Raw genomic sequence first — 24961 nt, 5'->3', positions numbered from 1 at the left:
GGCGCTCCTTCACCTCTCGTGGAAGTGGTAGATTTCTGACATGTTGCCGAACAGAACCTCCTTTTTGTTCTGCAAAGGAGCGGGGATGAGGTGAGCCATTGCTGCATTGTCCATCTCTGAAGCATATCCCTGCAACACACAAAAACAAAACATGAAACTCTAGACACAAATAAAAGACAGAGAAGAATACACATTTAGTGGAGTGAATAAACACCTGTAATACACAGAGCAGCTCCTCCACGTAGGCTCTCTCAGTTTCCAGCAGCTCGTTCATAACGTGCCTGCAGACAAGGACAGAATAAAGAGTGAGACGGAGAGAAGGGCAAAACAAAAGAGAGATCAAATGAAGGATTTGATTCAGAAGAGATAGATGCACAGCTCTGTAGATAATGAGATAACCGTTTTCACACAGTCCATCTGCTGTGTAATTTGATTACAGATGAAAGAGCGACGGCTGATCCCTCACCTCCTGAGCACCGCCAGGTTCTCCTCCTCCTCCGACAGAGAGGCATGTCTGCTGTTACTGTCTCCGTTCTGCAGTTGGCCGTTTCCCTGGGAAGAAAAACCCACCATGATAAGGGACAGACAATACAAACTTTAGAGACAGACAGCGTGCAGACACAAACAGAGTCACGACAATGCTCTACACTCACTTTCTCACAGTTGTTCCCAGAGTCTGTATCTGAGCACCTTTTGTCCTGCTGTGCTCTGTGTGCTGTGGAAGGGTACGAGGAAAAGAATAAATAAATAAATGTTGCATCCATCTACTGACATATTATTGTAGATTGATTGATTGATATTTTTATTTACAAGTCATGCCACTAAGTGGCCTATCCCACACAGAATTACATGACACCAATACAAGAGTAATTCATTCCACAGTTTTCAGTCCAATGTGCACACACAAGATTCTCCACTTTGCACAAAACAAAGAACAAATAAAACATATTACAGCAGCCAGTAGAAGTAATATTTGAGGCGTCACATGCTTGGTAGTCTATGTATAAACTAGAATTAGAACATATAAGTGAGGAAAAAGATATACATGAATTAAGAAATGATGATTGAAACGTTTTTTGTTTTATTAGAAATTACTGGGATGTAATAGATCTTGTACCAGATATGTTTATTAAAATTACATGGTTTTGGAGTTTTAATGGTCTGACATATACAATGTTTTATATTACAATAAATATTAAAATATATTTTAAAAGAATATTAATATAACCTATAAATGAAAAGTAGAGTGTGCAAGATTAAGTATAGCCCTTGTTGCACTGAGGCTTTATTGTGCTGATAGAGAACTATACATTTCAGAATTTATAGTGATCTATTCTACAAATTCAAAGCATTCAAATTATTTCTGCTGCCTTTTCAGTCAGCAACAGCAAATCTCGATGAATTTTAATTTATTTTTTTAAACAAATGAGATAAAGTGTAGAAAAGTGTCTTGAAGTTTACAATATACATCATGCTGCCAATACATTATCTGCAAAATGCAAAAGGGGACCTGAAGAAAGCCTGACATGCAAAGAAACAGACATTAAAATAAAGCGTTTTTTATTTCTTGTTAGAGGATTGCCTTATTTAAATTTGTGTTTATTGTATTGATGAAATTATGTTGATATGAGCTTTTTACTGAAGCTTTTCACAGGAGTTCATCTTCTCATACAGAAAAATAAAGACCATAACAGTCCTCATGAATGCGTTGTGTTTTCTTTTAAAACTATAAAACACAGATCAAAAGCATCCATTAATGTGTATGCTTATAAATGCTAAGACATCACTAACATTCCTAAATTCCCAAGTACCTATCCCTCAGTTATAATGTCTGTGTTATTTGTGTCTACAAAGAAAGTTTCTAAAATGTAGCGTCCATGTTGTTTGACAACATGTAAGCTACAGTACACGCCATTAGTGAGGCCCATTTTATCCAGTTACTCTATCAAGGGCTGTTAAAGTCTAAAGGTAGAGTCTGATAATGTACATTTAAGCGATATACACTCACCTTAAAGATTATTAGGAACACCTGTAAGATTTCTCGTTAATGCGATTATCTAATCAACCAATCACATTGCAGCTGCTTCAATGCATTTAGGGGTGTGGTCCAGGTCTAGACAATCTCCTGAACTCCAAACTGAATGTCAGAATGGGAAAGAAAGGTGATCTAAGCTAGTTTGAGCGTGGCATGGTTGTTGGTGCCAGACGGGCTGGTTTGAGTATTTCACAATCTGCTCAGTTACTGGGATTCTCACGCACAACCATTTCTAGGGTTTACAAAGAATGGTCTGAAAAAGGAAAAACATCCAGTATGCTGCAGTCCTGGGGGGCAAAAATTCCTTGTTGATGCTAGAGGTCAGAGGAGAATGGGCCGAGTGATTCCAGCTGATAAAAGATCAACTTTGACTCAAATACTACAAACCACTCGTTACAACCAAGGTATGCAGCAAAGCATTTGTGAAGCCACAACACGCACAACTTTGAGTCGGATGGGCTACACCAGCAGAAGACCCCACCGGGTACCATTCATCTCCACTAAAAATAGGAAAAGGAGGCTACAATTTGCACAAGCACACCAAAATTGGACAGTTGAAGACTGTAAAAATGTTGCAGACAACATTTTTACAGTCTACAGTCGAGACTCATCAGACCAGATTCTGATGAGTCTCGATTTCTGTTGAGACATTCAGATGGTAGAGTCAGAATTTGGCGTAAACAGAAAGAGAACATGGATCCGTCATGCCTTGTTACCACTGTGCAGGCTGGTGGTAGTGGTGTAATGGTGTGGGGAATGTTTTCTTGGCACACTTTAGGCCCCTTACTAACAATTGGGCATCATTTAAATGCCACAGCCTACCTGAGCATTGTTTCTGACCATGTCCATCCCTTTATGACCACCATGTACCCATCCTCTGATGGCTACTTGCAGCAGGATAATGCACCATGTCACAAAGCTTGAATCATTTCAAATTGGTTTCTTGAACATTACAATGAGTTCACTGTCCTAAAATGGCCCCCACAGTCACCCGATCTCAACCCAACAGAACATTTTTGGGATGTGGTGGAACGGGAGCTTCATGCCCTGGATGTGCATCCCACAAATCTCCATCAACTGCAAGATGCTATCCTATCATTATGGGCCAACATTTCTAAAGAATGCTTCCAGCACCTTGTTGAATCAATGCCACCAAGAATTAAGGCAGTTCTGAAGACGAAAGGGGGTCAAACACAACATTAGTAGGGTGTTCCTAATAATCCTTTAGGGGAGTGTAGGTACCTCATGTGAATAGCATTGGTGCCATGCAAAGAATGAAGAGGATAAAAGCCTTTAAAAGGCTCTGCAATGTGTGAAAAAAATGGACTAGGTGTGGATGTGTGGAGACTGACCGGGCGAGCTGAGAGGGGATTTGATGAAGGCTTCAGGTCGGGGGGCTACTGGCTGCACCGGCCTTGTCTGTTTGGCTGCTAGCTTCTTCAGGCTTACCCTCCTCTTGTCAAACATCTCCTGCATGGACGACTGCTTCTGGAAAACCTTCTCCACTTGGTCCTGATACACAAGAAGTTCAGAGTGTCAATACTTGAGTGAGTATTTTTTCTGTCAGCATATCATTAGAAATGAACATAAATGTCTTATGTCAAGTACCTTATCTTCATTTTAAGACATACAATGAACAAACTTACATCTGTAATATGTTTTTGGGATAGCTTTACAGTATAAAAAATCCTCTTGGTTGCCTTTTTCCCAGCACAACTAATGTCACGATTAAGACAGTTTCTCATGTTATCTAATCAGATAACTGAAAGAGCAATGGAAATTACTTGCACAAAATGTTCATCCTCTTCTGTGTAGCAATAGATAAAACTAACAGACATAACATCTTCTTTGTGAAACAAAACATTGTTTTTTATTTTGTTTTGAAAATGTGGTCAAACATTTTGATGAACTCTAGCACAAATGATATCACACGGATGTGAGAAAAATGTTAACAACAGTCAGGACATTAGCCATATCGGTTTTCAATAACTGTCACATACACACATGTATTAATTGTCACATTCCATTTGACACTGACAGACTGATGTTTAAAAATGCAACACATTTATTCTTTGTTTGGTCGTCTTACTCTGAACTGCTGGTTGAGCACTGCTTCATAATCTCTCCAGATGGTACTGAGGTCTGTCAGTTGGTTCTGGCCTGAGTTATCCAGGTAACGCTCCAGCTCCTTAAGGGCTAACTCCGCCCCCTCATGTGATTGACACTTGTCTACTGGCTGAGACGCAAGCAGGTATATACCATCATCAACCCATTTAGAAGCCTGAGGAAGACAGCAGAGGAGAAATAATCAGTAAAAAAACAACAACAAACAAGACAAAGCAACTACACCCGGAGTGTGTGTTCTTCTTACTCTCTCCAAACAGTGGTGCAGCTCTATGGCTTTGAGGAGGTGGTCCTTCTTGGCCCTCAGGTTGGTGCTCACATCCTCACTGATTGCTCTGAGCTCGCTGCACTTGGGCTGAATGGAGTCTTCAGCATAGTGGGAGTTCTGGATCAGCTCGTCACCCTCACGGGCCAACGACGAAACTCTGTTCAGCACCTCCTGTGGACCAGTGTGGAGTCATACTTCTTAAGTATTCCTTCTAACTATAAGTCATTTTCTTTTTGTTTAAAGGTTATTTTTTAGGGATTTTAGGCCTTTATTTTTTATAGGACAGCTGAAGACACGAAAGGGGAGAGAGAGGGGGCCGAAGGAAGGTCAGAGTCGAACCCACGGCCACTGGGACGAGGAGTAAACCTCTATATATGGGTATGCGCTCTACCAGGTGAGCCACCCAGGTACTCCTATAAGTCATTTTCGCCAAATTGTTCATACCTGGATGAGCCTGAATTTTGAGTTATATATTGTAACGAATGCACTGTCCAATTGCAACCAAAATATAAGCAAATATGCACCATATCTCTGAGAGGTCCAGCAAAATGTGATGGCATTTTGCCAATAGGTGGCACTATATAGCAACATGACACATTTTAATAGCCATACTGTAGTGGTTATGTGACTTTTTGCAACATTCCCAGACATGATTTAAGTACTGGCCCAAAAGCATGGCCACCATCAGCCAATCAATATGACTGAAATGTGTATTTTGATGCAGATCTGGATCCAGATTAGGGTTAAACTTTTAAAAATATTTTCTAAGCAAATTTAGATGATTGTGCTGCCTTGGCAGAGCAATACACTGTGTGTTTAAAAAAAAAATGAAATTATGCTCATTTAGACCTTTTTCAAGAAAGTACTATGTAGATACTTTATATATTATGATTTTATGAATATGATTATAATAAACACATTATTTTGTAACACTGACTGGTCTGTTTTATCCCACCAACAACAAACCCACCCCATTATAAAAGATATTACTCATCTATTCATGCCATGGTTAAACAAAGCTTTAATTGTGAGGGGTGGGGTATTACTTACACACACTCTCTCCTCATACGTGGTGAGTTCACACAGGATATGGTCAGCGTGGGCTGGGCTGATCCCCACTTCAGAGAAGGTTGCAAGTTTCTCAGACACCTGATCCAGCAGAGCCCTCACCTGCAGCAGAAACACCACAGTCAGTTTTCAGGTTTAACGGGGATCATGTGGTCTCTGTTGAAATCTTTTATGGACAATTTCATCTGAGCTAACAGGCTCCAGCTCACCTCTCTGTAGTTGTGCTCAAAGTGGCGCAGTTGGAGACACTGCTCCAGTTTGGTTTGATGCCTCACCCAGAACTCATCAAAAGCCCTTTCTGTCTCGTCCAGCTGAGACAACAGTCTGAAAGAAGAGCGGAGAAAGAGATGGGGACAGCAAGAGATCAAGATGGATAGTTAAAAAACAGGCAGGAGACCAAAAGCAGTGAGGAGAGAAATTAATAGAGTAGAAAATGCAGTCGGACTGAGGTATGTGGATATATTTTCTGTGTGTGTGTGTGTGTGTGTGTGTGTGTGTGTGTGTGTGTGTGTGTGTGTGTGTGTGTGTGTGTGTGTGTGTGTGTGTGTGTGTGTGTGTGTGTGTGTGTGTGTGAATGTTATGTAGAGCTAATGCCCGTTGACATGGGATTCAGTGCCCTCAGTGTTCCTTAAAATACCGCACTAACTGACCTCAGAGCACACTGCCTTGCCATCTATTATTACAACTCTACTGAAGGCAGAGCTGAGACAGCTGTGAACAAATTATCTGTCATCATCAACAACAACAAACAAAGTCTACTGGCTTAAATCTTTGTTACATGGATCAATCAGAGCGATAAACAACAATGACAGCACGATATCTTTAGTCCGGCACTGACACTCGACTGAAATAACTACAGTGTGTATCTTAAATGTTTAGTAATGTTATGTAATGGTTAGAGATAGAGGAGATGTACAGATCAGTTTGTTTAAATATGAAAAATAATAATGACAAATACTCATCACAAATGACAAAAGTATGTTTCAAAATCGCAAAATCTTTCCAAACCAATATCAATAAAAACAAAGATATGAAAGTTATATGTAATTGAGAAAAGTAAACACACACTCACATTAAGAAGCTGTAAAGTGAATGACTGATATGACTATTTTCTCTCAACTGTTTTAATAATTCACTTATCTCTTAAGCATAAGATAATAAACAAAAACATGCTTTACATTCCATTTCTGAGTGGCATTACAAATAGTTTTGACACCTTATTATTTCAGTGTCAACAGTAACCCAAATACAGTGTTACTGTATCCATAATCATTTTCAGTTGATATGTATACTACTGTATGTGACAGAACCAGATGTGTTAAACATCTGAAACATTATCTCTTTCATCGGTCTTTTTACTTTATGCCATTGATAGTCTGGATTAATTGTTCTTTTACATAATTATAACACAGAGTCTGGTGTTTACTAGCCATCCTGCAGCTTTATCAGCTCTAGTGGTTCTAACCTTTGCACTGTAGCCAGGTTCTCCAGTTCATCCTGGTTCATGTTGTGGTCGGGGTCTCGCACCACAGGCTCATTGATGCTCTCCAGCAGCCTGCTGCCCTGACCCAGAGCCACCAGCAGATCCTCCTACAGACATACATACAGACAGATGGGGTGATATAATCCAAATACATGACTAATATACATAGCTAATGTACTGTATACATATAAACAATGTATGTGTATGTTAACAGTGTTACCTTCATTTTGTCTTTCTTGTTGGTGTGGGTGCTCAGCAGGATGGTTGTGGCCTGGATTTCATTGGGGAGTTCAGTTTCAGCAAGCTCAGTCCCAAACGACTGCAGGGTCTGTGCAGTTTTCTTTACCATCAATGCAAAGCCTTCAATAGCCTGATGCATGGAAGCCACAACAAAGATTGTCAGCATTCAATGCTCATAATGTGATCAAGAAAAAATAACAATTTGCAGTGACTTAATTTTTTAGATTCGGGTGATACTGATGTAGTATACTTTGTAGAAATTTTTACAGTAGTCTTTTCTTGATTTTATTAGAAATAATTAATGGAGGGTTTAATTCTTAAGTATTGGCCATGTTTTGATGATATCATTATCATTTATTAACTTTTATTACACTATAGTATGTTGACATATATGCAAGACACAGACATATAAGGGTAGCTTGAGCATCTCAAATTTAACTTATTTGTCCTTTTACGTGTACTTTTTCATAGTATGTATTAATTCATGTCACTCATAAAGTGCCTTGTAATGTGGAACAGCGTTATGTTGTCCATGCTGACCACTAAGGTCAGATATGTACAGTGTACATACAGTGCGGTGAGAGATCCACTTCTCATGGCAGTACTCCTGTGTTCCTCCGAGTTCGTGGGTCAGCTGGGAACGGTCGATGTAGGAGTGCAGCTCCGTTATTGAGCTCAGCATGATCACCTGAAACAGAAACACCTGAAACTATTATATACATAGATAATAATCATATTAACTAGCATTTTATGTACTTTTATGAGCGTTCTATTTAAATCTTCTTTCTTAAATAAGTTGGATTGGTCCCACAAAGGGAAGAAATACAAGTCACTGAAGTGCAGTGTTTCCATCACTGAAGCAGTGTTTCCAGAGGTAAGAGGAGTTACTGTACGCACCGGCACCTTCATCTTGAACTCATCCTTGTTGAACTTGAAAAGGATGTCAGAGAGTGTACGCTGCAGGAGGGTCGTGGGCCTCAGAATCAGAACCAGCTGGAGGTTCCCCGGAAAGGAGCCCTGAAATGAGAGAGTGGATGGAAACGGTCACTTAAGCAACAGAGCAGACAGAATCCGCCGCTCTGAGTTTTGTGATTTTATATCACCTTTCTGTTGGACAGGTTCTGTTCCTTCTGCTGAAAGCCTGCACTTCCTATATATTATTCTCTGCTCTGGTATCCCATCTATAAATCTCGCTCAAACACATTAAAGCATGTACGTGGAGTGTGTAGAGTACAAGAGAATGGGAAAGACATGGGAGATGTCAGACACCCTCCTGTGGCAGGGACATTAATCTTCATGTCCCTGGGAGGCTTCTGCATGAATAATGAGGTAGACAGAGTCACCACCAACTCATACATGTGTGCAGGCGCATATATTAAGATATCCTAACTAAGCAAAAAAAAAAGTTTGTTAGATACTTTCTGAACATCCTTGTCATATTTATCATGCTATGTAGATACCATACGCTCAGCTCAGCCCAGCCAATACAACCAATGAAATGCTAATTAAAATGTCACGATTGACACACACTGACAGATTAAGTACTGCTGGGAAAACAGTTGGATGATGGTTGAGGCTGGACAATGATCTTCCCTCCTGAGGCAATGCAGTTGTTAATGCTACTTTAATTAGCTAATGACCTAAACGGCTGCTTCGTACGATTGGCATCCCTTTCCGAGTGAGTTGGGGAATGCTGCTCTAAGCAGAAATGACAATGAATGCATTGTTAATAAAAACCACTTGGGACAGGCACTGTTAATGGAATTAATAAATCAATTCAGTGTTTGTCCTTGCTGACCTGCCAAAAACAGGAGGAGCACTGTGAAAATGGTCACTCACCATCTGGAGAAATGAAAATGGTTGTGGGACATACTGCTGTTTTTATATCATTGTAGTAGTAGGTGCTACTATACAACAGCTGTTATATTCAGTGTATTCATGGTTAATTGTTTTGAACATGGTGTGCAGCACACTCAGAAACTGGTTTTCAAAGGATAAGTTTGGGAAGAGTCTTTATTTTGCTTAATGTCAACAAAACCCATGAAAAGATCCAAATTAAAAACTGCTCATTATTGATCCTACTGACAAGTATTTCCTGTGTAGCCAAAGCCTGATGTATCTTATTTGTTGTGCCATATAGCTTTGTCTAAAAACTATTACAAAAAATAAATAAAAAAATAACATTAATGAGAACCCCGTTGCACTTGGTAATATGTTCCTTTATTACAATAAAGATTGGCAGTGTATTTTATTCTGAGTCAATCCCACAAATCCAGGTACCATAAGTCCTCACTCTGCTGCTTAAAATAGTCCCCAATTAATACACTATTTGAGTTTTTGAGTAATGTTTGCTAAAAACTACAGTGCCCTGCTGTTTTAGAAAATGATTGAGCCTTTTTTTTTAAATATGAAAGTATGTATCCATGACCAAAGATTTACGTCTTCAGTAAGAATGAATGGGTTTAGGGCTACAGACAGGGTATTCAGAAAGTATTCAGAGATGCACTAAGGCATTGGTGAATTTTCATCTTTTCATTGGTTTTGTTGACATGTGTCCAGCCTTTGAATGTATATTGCAGTTTCTAACCATTCAACCGTGATTCTTGGATATGTGGTCGCTGGCAGTCATGGTCATGGTCTACTACTTGTTCTTGTTACACACACAAAGCCTTTGAAGAAAAGCCAGACAAATGACAAGGGAGGAGGGAGGAGGGTTTGCTTTAGGGACTGACAGTAACTCTGCAGACTTAATTAGGACCCGTCTATAAACACACTTTCTGTCTGTCATCAGATCAAACTAAGCCATATACCGCGACGGGCAGCTTTTTCTTGAAACACACTGACCCACAAATTTACACAAGCACATGCATACACAAGTGTGCTCATTAACATAGACACACAAAAAGACAAAGGGAATCCTTAGACAGGATGAACATTCAATGCCCTTGTATATTTTTCTCTCGCACACACAGGCACACACCCTCATAACATGTACACACTGACTGAAAAACCTCACTGAGTGAATACATCCCAGTATGCATTGATTATAATTTGATTTCGCCAATGAACTAGTCTCCACTACAAAAACATACAGTATAAGCAGCGTGAAAAGTGCCAGTTTTCATCATCATCCATTTAGCAGCCTGGCTGGATCACCCCAAAGAGGACATTATTGCAGGGATGACTGTTACCTATTACCAGCCTGTCAGTCTTTAAAAGTCCCCCTTGTGGGAATAATAAAGCTTGATTTAATTTGAAATGAGTGATGTGGTCTCCCATGTCTCTTGAGACCACACGTGGTGATATTTATCTGTCATTCTCTCTCAGACATTTAATCTTTTCCTACATCCCTCTCCGTGTTATTACTTTTGCTAACGATACTGTAGACCTGTAAGGATCTGTCCAACACAAACGTTCCTCTGTTACCTGTACTGTATATCAACAACAATAAACATTTCTGTACTACACTTGCAGGGAATAGAAGCTGAATGTTGATATGAATGAAGCTGGACATTTTTTTTAAAACTGACTATTGAATGAATCATGGTGCTAATCAACTGCCCATTGTTTTAGCCCAAAAAAGCAATATGCTGGGAGACTCTCGTGATGGGGTGATTCTTACCCACGCACATGTATTAGGAGAGCTGCCAGTGCTTTATCCCCTTCCTACACAAAACATGAAGTACAGATGAACAGATATGCATACCAGCTCCAGAGGAGAAGACTGAAACAACTGGAATAAACAAAAGAGAGCAGAACCCGGATTACTTCTGATGCTCTACCAACTGCATTTTATTCAGAAACATAAATTCCATGATTAGTATCAGTTCAATGTATCAATGTTTTTTTTAATGAATCATCAAGAAGTAATGAAAGAGATGATAGGAAAATAAGTTATGTGCTAAGGACAACTGTTTATCTTCCTGCAGGAGCATGCAGTAACTGATTACAGTGCAGAAAACTGAAAATATGACTCAAACTATGTCTCTTGAATCACAGCATGAAAGTCTAATATGTCATAGCATGACGCAGAGATGAAAAGTGAGACATTTCAATAACCGAGTCAACAAAATAAACATGATGTCCTTTTTTTTGGCATGTGGCTGCTTATTTGTCCCTGAGGCTTTGGAAACACATGGCAGGCTGTGATGGTGATGGGATAGAGTTCAAGGATGAGGTTGGCTCATATCAACTCCCCCAGGGTGATAGTGATATTAGTGGTGGAGCTGCGAGACAGAGAGATGGGGACACTCCAACACCTTTCTTTGGCCTGACAAACCTCCTCCCCCCTATGGGTGATGGTGCAAGGCCAGTGCCTCGCAAACCTGGGTCCTCTTATTTCAACAGTTGATTAAAAGGGCTGTTTCTCTCCCACACAGACACAAAGACATTAACGACACAGACAGGAAGTAAGTGCACGGCCACATGTACATACACAAAGGGCAACTTACTGCGATACGAAGCAGGGTCCCCTTCACGGCCGCCCATCGGTCTTGCCGGCGATCGATGACCAAGATGAAACCCACGCCCGTTGAAGACAAACTGGAACACACAGAGCAACACATGCACCACAAATAAACGGTTGTAACAGCACAGTAAATGGTGAGAGGATAACACATTCACTTTTACCTCACACTGACAAAAAAGTATTAAATAAATCACACACAGCAGCATAGACTGAAGGGCCACAGACACTTACTATATATATGTCTACACTCTTAAGGACAGAAAACACAAGAGCTCGAAGAGGAACAAACACAAAGACATAAAACATACAGGAAGTTTTCTGTCGCCGTGTGAACAGTGAGACAGTAGAGAACCTCGGTGCTTGTTAACAGCTCGTTGTTTTGTTAGGCTGCTCTTTATCTTCTTAGACAGCTGGTGCAGTCCATAAAAGGATATGCTGTGAAGTACCTCCAGATTTCTTGGCCATCGGCCCCCAGTTCTCCCTGTGCCCCCCTCCCTCTGCTGTCCTCTCTGGTCCCAGGAGAGTGGAGGGCTGTATGGTTTACACAGCACCAACAATCAATGACAACCGCATGTGCAGCTCACCGGCAAACTCCCCTGTGCATACTTGAAAACATGATGCACCCACTGCAAAGGTGCACATGAGCACCTCAGCACTGTCAGAACCGAGCAGATAAAAAAGAGCAGTCCTTGGGAAAATAAAGCCAAAACAAAAGCACAGGAGATGGGGATGTCCTTTAGAGGTAGATCCTAGCGTGCTGTGCTGTTTGAATGGGAGGGAGCCAAATGCTTCAGACCACCACAGCGTCCATCCTGGCCCCCCTGCACTGAATCTATCAGCCTTCCAATGAGACACTGGGAGCCGCTGAGATACGAGCCTATCACAGGATGGCTACAAAGTGACGAGCAGCTCTAGTAGCCAGTCAGCAGATCTTTACAGATGTGGGGGGAGGGGGAGGGGAGGGGTAGGGGGGGGTCAGGCTCAAAGAGGATACCACTGTTATCATGAGGGTTACATTTATTGTGAAAAATACAGAATGTTTATCCATGTCCGCCTCTCTTCTTTCTCTCACTGTAACATTCACATTAATAGTGGCACTTATCCTTTCCCTCCCATTTTCATCCCTTTTCCTGTTCTCTTCCTCCAACATCCCCACTTCTCGGCTCTGCACTCAGTCATACACAGACTCCCACAGCCACTCAGGCTTTCAAAGCACAAACTGCTTTACATCCCAGCCGCAGAGGAGGAGGAGGAGGAGAGCAGGCGAGTGGGACAAGAGCTTTTACTGCCTCTGAGACATTAATGGCTGCTGATGGGAGGAAGGTTTCTGGTGAACATAGAGCACCTAAGGCTGAAATAAATATATCTAAAGAACAGGATGAAATGACTCTATGCTGTCGCTGCTAAAAGACAATGTCCCATTCTGTGGTGTGTGTCAGATGACTAGCTATTGCTGGTGTCCCATTTGATTTTCAATATATGTCAAATTATACAATAATATTGGTTTAACCAGCTCTGTCCGTTTTATTGTCTGCTTTAATTTTTATTGGGACTATGGGTGAAAATGAGCCCATAACACATTTACGCTGATGTTTTTTTAAATGTCAGGTTGATTAAGTGCACACACTATACCCTATAAATAAACAAATAATCAAGTATTTGGATTATGGGTTCTAAAAGGAAGGATTTTGAAAATGTATAAACATGTAAATGGGCAAATGGACATTTTAAATCATATAATGCTTTGTATAGTTTTCATATTGTAAGCAGACACTGTCTTGCATATACAGTGTTTAATATTCAAATAACCCTATAAACCGCCTGTTGATGTTGCTAGTGCACATGCATGAGTGTCCTAATAATAATTGGATTCCTCAGGACAAAGTGTTAAGCTGTGAGTTGTGAAAAAGCTCTGCCTAATGGCGATGCAGTGATGAAGGAAATTTGCTGCATGAATGCATATGCAGACGTAGCAAACACATACTGTTGCACCCTCCCCTTCTTCTGTCGTACTAAACAGAGCAGAGAAAGTGACTAATTGAATATAAGAGCACTGGTTTATTAAATTAGAAACAGATTAAATAAGATGAGTGCAGAATGTGTTTCAATTCTGGGATAATATCTTAGTCACCTATATCATTTTAACATAAAACCATCATGAAAACTAGATCCATGCATTTGCAAAGCCAAGGAGAAATAAAAAAAAGAGAGAGGGAGCGAGATGGGAACATGGTCTGACAAAGGACATAGCTATTCAACTTATTTCCTGAGTGTGTTTATAGATGCAAAGCCGAAGGTAAATGAATTAGGATCCAGAAAATCATGCTGGAATTAATTCAATACTTAATACATCTTAGCTTTAATAAACAAATAATATTTACATACTATGATAAAAAGCATGAACACGTCATTTATTTTCATGCCATTATTATCGATCCAAAGGTATTTGTTTCAAACTAGGAACAGCTGTTCCCTGGCTGTGGACTGTGTTAGCCCTGTCGGGGGTGTCAGTCCCTCAGGTAGCTGCAGCCATCTGCCTCTGTATTCAGAACAGCTTGAGGCTCAACGCCATCTCACCCCTGGTGATGACCCTCCTTCAGATAACTGGAAACCTCAACAGCCGTACCATGAAGGAGGTTATTTAATACTGTACACTCAGAATGGATGCAAATCATATCTGCCTGTCAGCTGGTTTTCAGCTTGGATTTGGAGAAAAAAAAACATCCTCGTGGCCCAGAGGTTGAACTGTAATGCAGTTTACATAAGAGCAAGAGAAAAAAAATGTTTTGGTCATGCTAAAACAGGCTGGTCTTATTGATAATAGCAGGCTGGCCTTATTGATAATAGCTGATTAAAGTTACAGTATACTGGTTCAGAAGAAAGTGACATGACAAAAGCAATATTACATTTCTTTTTTTTAAGGGCTTACAAACATAAGCACACCTTCATACATACACCTAAAGTACTTGGGCCATAACAGGGTCATGTAAATGCATCACGCACGCACGCACGCACGCACGCACACACACACACACACACACACACACACACACACACACACACACACACACACACACACACACACACACACACACACACACACACTTCAGGACACTGCTCTGCTTAGCTGTCTGTATGTATTATTCAGATTCGAACAGATTCGTCAGAATTGCTGCAGTTTCTATTTTTATGCGCTTTGCCAGTGTGGGCACAATGAAGGAAGGGTGGGACAAACGGGGGGGGGGAGCTAAATCAAGAAAACGCAAGACTACATTGTGAGGAAGATATCAAAGAAAAACTTAGAATGTACAGAAAAACAGGACAGGACATGGTTTTCCGGAGGAATAGTTGGAGAAAGGGATGGTTTTGCGCATTTCCCCTCCCCCCTTGTCTGGTCTATTCATATAACAAAGACAGTCTGCAGAAGATTGATAAAGACCCTGGGATTATTAATTAGCCATCTTATTAATAAAGGAATCACTTTACCCCTACAGATATCTATGCAATACACTGAATGTCTCATCCACTGCACAAATCCTCTGCAGCTAATATTTTTATGTGGTGAAACTGTGTTTAAAATATCCACCGCAACCTACTGGCAGACTTCATACACTAAGGCAGGGGTGTCAAACATATGGCCCGTGGGCCAGAACCAGCCCGCCAGAGGGTAACCCCTCTCTCCCGGGTCCGTAACATTATTATTTTTTCATACAATGGCCTTAGAACGCTGTCGTAGCAGAAATAACTTGCATTTGCCAACATTAAACTGACAAGAAACTCTGTGGCAGATAAAGTTTCTGATCTTTCTGGTGTAGTTTACTGGTCTGGCCCACTTGAGATCAAATTAGGGGTATGTGGCACGTGAACTAAAATGAGTTTGACACCCCTGCACTAACGCATTTACAATTTCAGATTTGTGTGCGAGACAATCAGCCAGTGAGGGACTATACCTGGGCACACTAGTCAGGTAGGTCAGCACGTTGTGAAACTCTCCGTCCGTGATCTCTCCAAATGCAGGGAATTCTGGGAACACAATGATGGGGCTGCCATTATCTCCTCTACCTCCTAAAAAATTGAAAAACAGAGGAACAGTCATTTCTTTTATTTTTTTATTTACACAATAAAATCAAGGCAACAGAAACACAACAAGAAAAAAAGAAAGATTGTGCAGGTGAGATAAAGAAAACCCATAGGGTCTTATAGAAGGAATTAGCAATTACAAAAGTCCTGAAATTTACAAATTAAAAACAAGTAAGCATGGAATTAAAAAAACAAGGATAAGGTTGGCTACATGAAACAACAAAGGCATAAAATAAATTAAAGAATATAGATATAATGCGGATGTGTGTGTAATGTGGGAGTGGTTATGATTGACAGGAAGGCCAAACAAAATCAGATATGAACAGTTCAGATCAGTACAGACATGTACATTTGGTATAATTTTTGACAGAAGTTGACTGAAATGCAATGTGGATATAACTATTCCATAGTAAAAGAGAACTGAGAGAGACCAGTACGGAACATTGGAAGGTGTAAATATTTGCCATGTCTTGTATTATAACCATGTACATCAGATTTAAATCCTACACAAGGCATCGGTAGGGAAGCTGGCTGGTGTGCAACAATTTGAAAATAAAAAATACAAGTTTGGTACTTATTTATATTAAAGATTGATAGGATTGACATAAATATATATAAGAATTACATAACAATGTTTCTGTATATATCCTTGGGGATGTTGCATATCAGTACAGCACTCATGTACAGTGGTGCTCATAAGTTTATGAACCCATGCTAAAGTTGACTAAAAAGAGGAATAAAAAAAAATAGGAAAAATCCAACCTTTAAGGACACCAATTTTCTTTGTGAATGAATAATGTATCGTAAATAAATAAATGTTCTTCCTTAAAATACAGGGGGCATAAGTATACACACCCCTATGTTAAATTCCCATAGAGGCAGGCAGATTTCTATTTTTAAAGTTTTTTTTTTTTTAAAAGGTTATTTCATGGATCCAGGATACTATGCATCCTGATAAAGTTCCCTTGGCCTTTGGAATTAAAATAGACCCACATCATCACTGTTATGTGCTCCCCGCCCTGCTCTCTTTTCCTTTCTCTTCATCTCAGGTGTTCCTGATCTCTGATTGAGGGTGGCCCCGCCCCTGGATATAAGAGGCTGTGAGACAGGAATGCCTGCGGCAGTCACTGAAGCAGCTCGGATCACTGTTGTTACTTTTGTTACCTACTTTTGCCTTTCTTTTGTGTTTTATTGCTTTGAGGATGGAGGTCTGGTAGTCTAGTTTTCGCGACTTTGTTTCTGTTAGTTAGTTACTACTTTTTAGTTGGGGGGGAGTTCTGGGTCCAACGGCCCTTGATGGGTTGGTTCAGGCTTCTTCCCTTCTTTTGTTCTTTTTGGCTAGACCTCCAGACTCCCATAGTTTTGGTTTAATTAACTGTAGTTAAGTTGTAAATAAACTTTGATTTACTTTAATTATTCCTTGGGTTTGGTGTTGTTCAATATGTTGACGGTCACATTTAGCCTAAGTTGTGTTTGTTTGCTGTGGCTGTAACAATCACATACCCTTCACCATACCTAGAGATTGGCATGGGGTACTTTCCATAAAATCATCTCTCAATGCTAATCAAACCAGGTATTAGGTTAACTGAAATAAAACCATGCCAATCTCTAGTTATGGTGAAGGGCATGTGATGATGTGGGGCTATTTTAATTCCAAAGGCCAAGGGAACTTTATCAGGATGCATAGTATCCTGGATCCATGAAATAACTGGCCTTTAAAAATAAAAATCTGCCTGCCTCTATGGGAATTTAACATAGGGGTGTACTTACTTATGCCCCCTGTATTTTAAGGAAGAACACTTATTTATTTACGATACATAATTCATTCACAAAGAAAATTGGTGTCCTTAAAGGTTGGATTTTTCTTAATTTTTTTTAATGAAGGCATTAAGATAAATTTCCAAAAGATGATTTTTAGTCAACTTTAGCATGGGTTCATAAACTTATGAGCACCAAAGGACAGTATAATATACAGTATGTGGCAAAGACAAAACAATTTAAACTGATCATAGCTTTCATGCTGTCAGCCTCTGTGTTGGGGGCTCTGTCAATCAATCTGACAAGGAAAATTTATTTTGGTTTATTACAGTTAGATGAAAAGGAAGAGAGCACTGAGAAGAGGAAACTGTGGCCACACGGGGGCACTGATGTTAAAGCTGTACAGACTGGAGGCTGTACAGAAAAAACTACAATATCTATCATAACGAATTATTTAGTTTCATACACTCCATTTAAAAGTAATAAAAAAAAAACGTATTGTAAATATATGAAAATTAAAAGGTACCTCACAAAAGTCAACAGTTGATTTAATAATAAATGTTAAAAATAAACTACCTAATTATCACATTATCTTATCCCTTATCCCCTTATGCCCCATCTTACCACACATCTTTGCCTTAAGGCCCTGGTTTTAAGCATCTCTCTTTAATTCATGACTAAATAAGCAACAATTAAAGGTAACATTTGGAAAAAAACAACGTCCCTTGTAATTAATTACATCTGTGAGTGAGGTTTGATTGACAGGGGCCTAACAACTGTCATTAGATTCATAGTGCATGGGAGTATGTGACCTTTTCCTAACAGGGCTCCACCCACCTCAAACCAGTGAGGAGAGCACAGAGAAAAATACACAAAAAAAAACAGAAAAAACTCTCATGGGAAATTAACCAAAACCGTTCTGATGCTGGCAGAAAGATGTGTGTTCATGTCGGACCCAATCACTCATATTAAGAAGCTAATTGAGAAAATGTGTTTTGAGGGCCTTTAAGAAAAGGAATTTTAGACTCAATAGAAAAGTGAAATAAATAACGATTAGAGAAAAAGAGGTGAAACATGTTTGTACACAGCAACTGCTGACACAAACACGTTCAATCTCACTTCTTACACACACAGCTGCTCTGTCAGCGCATGTGACTGGAATATCAAATCTGTCTGCCTTTTCTTCTCTCATCGCTATAGCAACAGCAAGTGCATGGTCATGGTTTCAACGTCTGCTTAGATATTTGTCTGCAAAATGGTTCCCGACGCTGCTGCAGCCACAAGGTCACCCCCGACACACACACACACACACACACACACACACACACACACACACACACACACACACACACACACACACACACACACACACACACACACACACACACACACACACACACACACACACACACACACACAAAGCATTTACAGGTCTGTAGGAAAGGATATAACAGCTGTCACAAATACTTGGCGATCTCAGTGAAAGATGGCTCAAATGTAGAGGCAGTAAGCTTAGGTAACAGTGGCAAGACGACAGTGGGTATCTGGACCGAAACCTGACAAACAGCGAAGAGGAAAAGGAGGGAGATGACATTTGAATAGCAAATGATAACTGTCAGGAGAAAACTGTCCACATTGACTATGCAAATATCAAGTGGGGTAGTTAAAATATAAATGATTCCCCGGGTGGCAGAGATGAGACGGATGATTAGTGGTGTGCTAATTAAGTAATAAACTAACAGACAGCAGATAAGATGAGAAACACAAATCTTCATGCATCCACACTGACAGATAGACGGAGGCAGACATGGAAGTGTCACCTGAAAGGAAGGCAAACTGCTTCTTGAGGTCAGGGGTGATGTCAGCAGCACGGAGCGGACTGCTGTCCAGCTGCATGATCTCATCTGGTGAAAACAGAGAAATGCAAATATTAGTGACGTCAAAGCTGAAGATGTACAGTATGGAGGGAGCCTGAAGTTGATTTCTCAGGTCTGTTTAATTCATCTGGCACTTGACCAACTGATATAAGCAATATAAAGAGCTGCTTTTCATACATCCTAGAGGCAGAATTAAACACACATTTTCCAAGAAATATAAACTATGCCAGTAACATTTCTAGCACATTAAGGGTCATGGTGATTACTGGAGACTTGCTGTTGTTGATCCCACAGATCTGTTCTGTTGTAGATAACCTACAGTATTGATAAATGAACAGGCTTGGTTGGTTGGTTGGTTGGTTGGTTGGTCCCCCCCCCCCCACACACACACACAGACTCCCTTCATAAGGATTAAAATAATCAGATTTAAGGTTCATTACCCCATTAGGAGATGAAGATTCTGGTTATACCAGGGATACGCCCTGTATACCTTTGTATATCATCTAAAAAGCATTACATGTTGGACATTGTTACAGTAAATGTGAAAACAGGAAAATACAGTATATTTCCATTGTTGTCTGAGTGGTAAGACGACGTACAAATAGACATTTACTCCGACAAAATTAATGTGGAAAAGAAGTAGGTTACACTAAAAACAGCCGTCTCTGCCAGCTGCTGGGTTTTATAAATACACATTAAACATAAACAGTCTCCCTACAATATGCAGCTTTTGGATTGATTTGTATTCGAGGAATTTTTTTAGTATTGCTTGTTGAACGAAAACTGGCCACAGCTCAAGTTGGAAATGAGAGCTGTGCAGCAAGGGGCAAAACAGATCAATACAGGAAAATTGGCACAAGTACAGTTATTTGCTAGAGGATTATAATGCTTGTGCTTTGCAATGTGTGTCTCTGTCTATCTGTGGCATCTATATGGGTGAATTATCCTTAAAAACATGAATTAATTTTCACATCACTTTTCACTGTAAGACACTTTATTTCACTGGATTCATGCAGCCGTCTGTGATCAGTTCTTTTAAATAAATACGTCATACAAAGAGGCCTGAGAGAAATAAATCCAGCACATTGTGGGCAGATACTGCCGTGAGAAGCTGCTGTAAGGTAATTTTCAATATCAACCCTTGGGGCATTTTGATGTGCAAACATTTGTGTTAAGATACCTTCCATCAGCGCAACTGAATATCACAACCTGAAAAAAAATGCTCAGTACTGGCCAGATCTGCCAACCGGATGTTAAGCAAATCTACGTGCATATGTTACACCTAGTTCCAGCCAAATGGGGCTCTGTATGTGTATGTCATTTAAGCTAAAAGACCACATACAGAGTCATGAAATACATGAAGCACTGGCTTCTTCAGCTCTTTATTACTTTTCCATTTTCTGTATAAAAGTACTTCTAGCCCAAGATGCCCAGAGCTAGAGTGCATTAGTTCTCCTGCATGCATCTTTTTCCATTCACAAAACAGAATTTTGATACTGTAGGCTACTTTAGTTAAAAACAAGCTGGAGGTATGAAAATACAGGTGGAAAATGATATGGAAAACAACAAAGCAGGGGCATCTAGGGACCAGAAAAGGTAGGAGATTACAGGAAGGGAGTGTCTCACAGTGACAGACACTATCCTGTAAACATGGTTGCTAACATACAACAGTAAGTTAAAGTAACAGTAAAGAGCAATATTGACTTTTCATCTTAGTCGGACTTTGTTTGCTCTGTTGTCCTAAGGCAAAATCACCAAGTACTTGTCACACTGGAAAATGTGTAGAGTAGTTTTATACAGGTTAGTTTTGTATTTGTACAGTTCATGACCATTATGGATAAAACATATGTATATTAAGTATATATATTATGTTTGTATGTAACAAATTTGCCCATTGCATTTACATTTTTATGTAACCTTAAGAAATAGTCCCCTTACAAAGACATTTCTGTCCCTCTACTACTTTTGCTCCTGGCTACAGGACTTCGGGAGATATAGGTGTACAGATATAGTGTAGAAATAACAAGTAGAGTCTCTCTTGTCTTTTGTTTTGTCCCTAAAATCACGATCATACAAAAAAAACAGTCTTGAAGATATCAAGAACTATACTGACAGGACGTGAAGGAATACACAGTTTGTCCCGACAACTTTCCCTTTATGGCATATACATACCTGCCCTTTGACATCAGGCTCAGAGCCAGGCCAAAATGAACGTCCACCTAGTCAGTCCACCTCGGAGCATCACAAAATATCCGTCATCGTTATGGGTGTCGTTCCCCTCTTTATCCTGTATGTTTCCTGACTGTCTCTTTACAGGCACAGCCCTTTTACTTTGAGCCCTCCTCTGACTCCAGTTTAAACAAACCAAGAAGTCTTGCTGTTAACTCTTTGTATGGCAATGGGACCTATCAGAGGATTTGGCATTAGGGTCAGTACACACACACACACACACACACACACACACACACACACACACACACACACACACACACACACACACACACACACACACACACACACACACACACACACACACACACACACACACACACACACACACACACACACACACACACACACACACACACACACACACACACACACACACACAGACACACACACTTTAAGGACAGAATTCATTCAAGTAAGTCTTCTTTTTTTTTTTTTTAAACATGTTTTTATTTGAGAAAATGAGTACTGGACACAGATATTCAACATACATACTTTTTCTTATTTTCTCCCCCACCCACCCATCCCCAACAAGCTGCCGCAAATAAATAAAAAATAAAATAAAACAAAATATATATAAAAAAAAAAAAAAAATACACAAAAAAAAATAAATAGAGAAAGGATACAAGACAGTACAAGTGGCTACACCTGTGACTATCACTACACATTTCCAGAAAACCAATGTCTGTGACAAGAAATAATAGAGGGCCCAACATGGACTTTGGTAACTCTCTAATCAATATTACAAATACAGTACAGGGTTGGGTGATGTGAATCACTCCAACAATCTTCTCCGAAAAAAAGAACAAATTTAATGGAACAAATATACATCAAGTTGATATCTAAAACATATAATATTAGTAAAATATTTTTATCACCCAAACATATAGAGGTGCAGCACTACAACAAACACATAATACACTCTCACTATAATATACCTGAAACGACATGGTGACCCACACTTATATAATCACCATCCTTCACTGAAATTTTATTCCAGTTCTTCACCCAATCTCTCTAATCTTTCAAACTTAGTATTTATACTATATAAAGAAGGATGGATTTGAGAATTAATCTGAGTAATAGTATAACACAGAAGTAACTTATTAATTATTAAAAGACACAAACGAATAACACTATTACTATCCCTCTCCTGACAAGGCAATCTAATTGAAAAACATGATTATGAGATGCTTAAAGAACTGTAAATAAATAAGTGAATACAATGGACTATAGGACGAGGTAACTAAGGGAAGAAAAATTTACACACGCAATGCCAATTCTATGAACCTTTAATTTTTTACCCACAAAAGAAACATTTACACAGACAAAACAAAAAAACTCGTAAACACTATTTTGCTAAGACCATTTAGAAGGCAATAAATCTGGGACAATGCGTATTAAGCTATCAGGCCCAAACAAATCTTCCCAATACCAAATAAATATGGCTCAACCCGATCAAACGCTTTTATCAGGGAGACCACCACCGGTATTCGTGCGCAGAGTAAACACTGAGAGCTTATATATAGAAAGGGCTAACAAAGTTTATCATATATTATATAACATATACCTAATACAAGAAGACTTAACATCTCGTTCAGAAGTGATAGGTGTAGAGACAATCAACTGCGTTTTTGAGGCTTTAATAGGAGTGTAATATTAGCTTTGTGGTTTGTGTTAGTGAGTATTAACATAATAACAGGGGCTAATTTGGATGAAATTTTTGTAAAATTACTGGTAGGTGGACGGGGGCCTTGCCACTTTGCAATAGGCTGATAACTTCATTAAGTGTGATGGGCTTATCCAACTCTGTCCTCTTAAGGGTTTATAGATAAGTATCCAAAAATGTAGTGCACATCCTCTGAATAGATGTGTAAAGTTGAATAAAATGTCTTAAAAAATCACTAATTTCAACGAACTGTACTACCAAACTTCTGGATCTGTGGAATGAGCTGAGCTCCATCTAGATTTCAGTTGGTCGAAGACGCCCCTTTTCACCATTCGTATACAAAACCTATGAGCAATATTGTTCCTGTGTTATATTGGTTATATTGATTTGTAAGTCTAGTCTTTCTTATACAGTTCATGGGGGGTGATGTGGAATGTCTCGCTAATCAGCATTAAGTTAAGAGTTTTCTGCTTCCATTTTGGCTTTTGCGTGTTGTGTGTAAGATATTATTTCGCCTAATTACCACTTTCGTCTCCCACAAGATAGCGTAAGAGTCGATTTATTTTGTAAAAATTATCAATAGGGTAGATTATTTCATAAAATTATCTCAGCAAGTTAGTCAATCTCAATTGCGGATTAAAAAAACCAGCAATACTGGCGAGTGGCACTCCACAATGGCAATATTCATTTTCTTAACGAACAAGGTTTATCTATAAAAATAATCAATCTTGAATATGATTGATGTATATGTAAAAAAGAACTCTTTATTGCTGAAAAAATATAAGTCTCATGTCGGATTTGAATATGGTAGATCGGTCAGGTGGATCATAACACAGTTTATGTCACCGCCAAAGATCAAACGGTGAGAGTTCATGTTGGGTAAAGCAGAGATCAACCTGGATCAAAACTGGCATCATCCCAATTAGGAGCATATATACACAAGTGAACTGGAACATTAAAGAGGAGCAGTGCTATACAAACACCTGTGCGATATTATTCATTAAAAAACTGTACATTTATGTATTAATATTTCTCTTGCCTTGGTATTGAATGTGAATGATAAAGTTGTCCTATGGTTTCTTAAGTTAATGGTCTAATGTTACCAAACTTTTGTAGAAATGCTATTTCCTTTTATTTTTAAGGTGTGATTTGTTTACGCCAACAGATAACATAAGAGCATGTGTCTAAAAAAAAAAAACAAATACAAATAATAACACAACCTACTTGCCCAAATTATCTATATACTTGTGTCTCGATAATCACTAACTTCCCAACCTTATCATTACTATATACACATAATATATTACAAACAGTCATATGTATGCTATTATAAACAACACAAATATTAATTTGAACATTAATAATAAAAGCATAAAAAACAGAAATCAACATAAAATATATAGACAAAAAAAAATAAATAAAATATGTATAACACCATAAATAACAGTACGTAAATGTGTGGTAATATTGAAATATAATAATAAAAACGAATGAAACCAAGCACACGTGGCGGAAATTATACGGTATTCCATTATTAAAACAAATTGAACACAGAGTGCACAGTTGCACAAAATATAAATTAACAGTAGTATCTCAGCGTAACGTCCGTAAAAACATGGAGAAAACAACATACCCAAACACACTAAAAAACTCCCACAAAAT

At 39.2% G+C, this 24961-nt stretch overlaps 1 protein-coding gene across 10 annotated transcripts in view; it reads right to left on the bottom strand.

Annotated features, from left to right (window-relative positions):
* The window catches only part of mcf2lb (mcf.2 cell line derived transforming sequence-like b), a 50015-nt gene that overhangs the window by 7341 nt on the left and 17713 nt on the right, over window positions 1-24961 (bottom strand). For 9 of the 10 annotated variants that reach the window (XM_039817461.1, XM_039817464.1, XM_039817458.1 and 6 more), the window contains 16 exons: window positions 19345-19428; window positions 15637-15751; window positions 11670-11760; window positions 8116-8235; window positions 7790-7906; window positions 7199-7348; window positions 6961-7085; window positions 5705-5819; window positions 5478-5597; window positions 4407-4598; window positions 4125-4316; window positions 3388-3547; window positions 654-715; window positions 467-552; window positions 215-281; window positions 14-129 (listed from right to left, as the gene is read on the bottom strand). In XM_039817461.1, the coding sequence (XP_039673395.1) occupies window positions 14-129; window positions 215-281; window positions 467-552; window positions 654-715; window positions 3388-3547; window positions 4125-4316; window positions 4407-4598; window positions 5478-5597; window positions 5705-5819; window positions 6961-7085; window positions 7199-7348; window positions 7790-7906; window positions 8116-8235; window positions 11670-11760; window positions 15637-15751; window positions 19345-19428 (1912 nt within the window). Of the gene's footprint in view, window positions 1-13; window positions 130-214; window positions 282-466; window positions 553-653; window positions 716-3387; window positions 3548-4124; window positions 4317-4406; window positions 4599-5477; window positions 5598-5704; window positions 5820-6960; window positions 7086-7198; window positions 7349-7789; window positions 7907-8115; window positions 8236-11669; window positions 11761-15636; window positions 15752-19344; window positions 19429-21573; window positions 21741-24961 lie in introns of those variants that run through there. The other variant, XM_039817466.1, reaches the window with a different exon arrangement.

Source organism: Perca fluviatilis, chromosome 12 (assembly GCF_010015445.1).
Source record: "Perca fluviatilis chromosome 12, GENO_Pfluv_1.0, whole genome shotgun sequence".
Lineage (NCBI taxonomy): Eukaryota > Metazoa > Chordata > Actinopteri > Perciformes > Percidae > Perca > Perca fluviatilis.
Note: the sequence above shows the minus strand (reverse complement) of the source record. Positions and strands in the feature narration are given on the sequence as shown.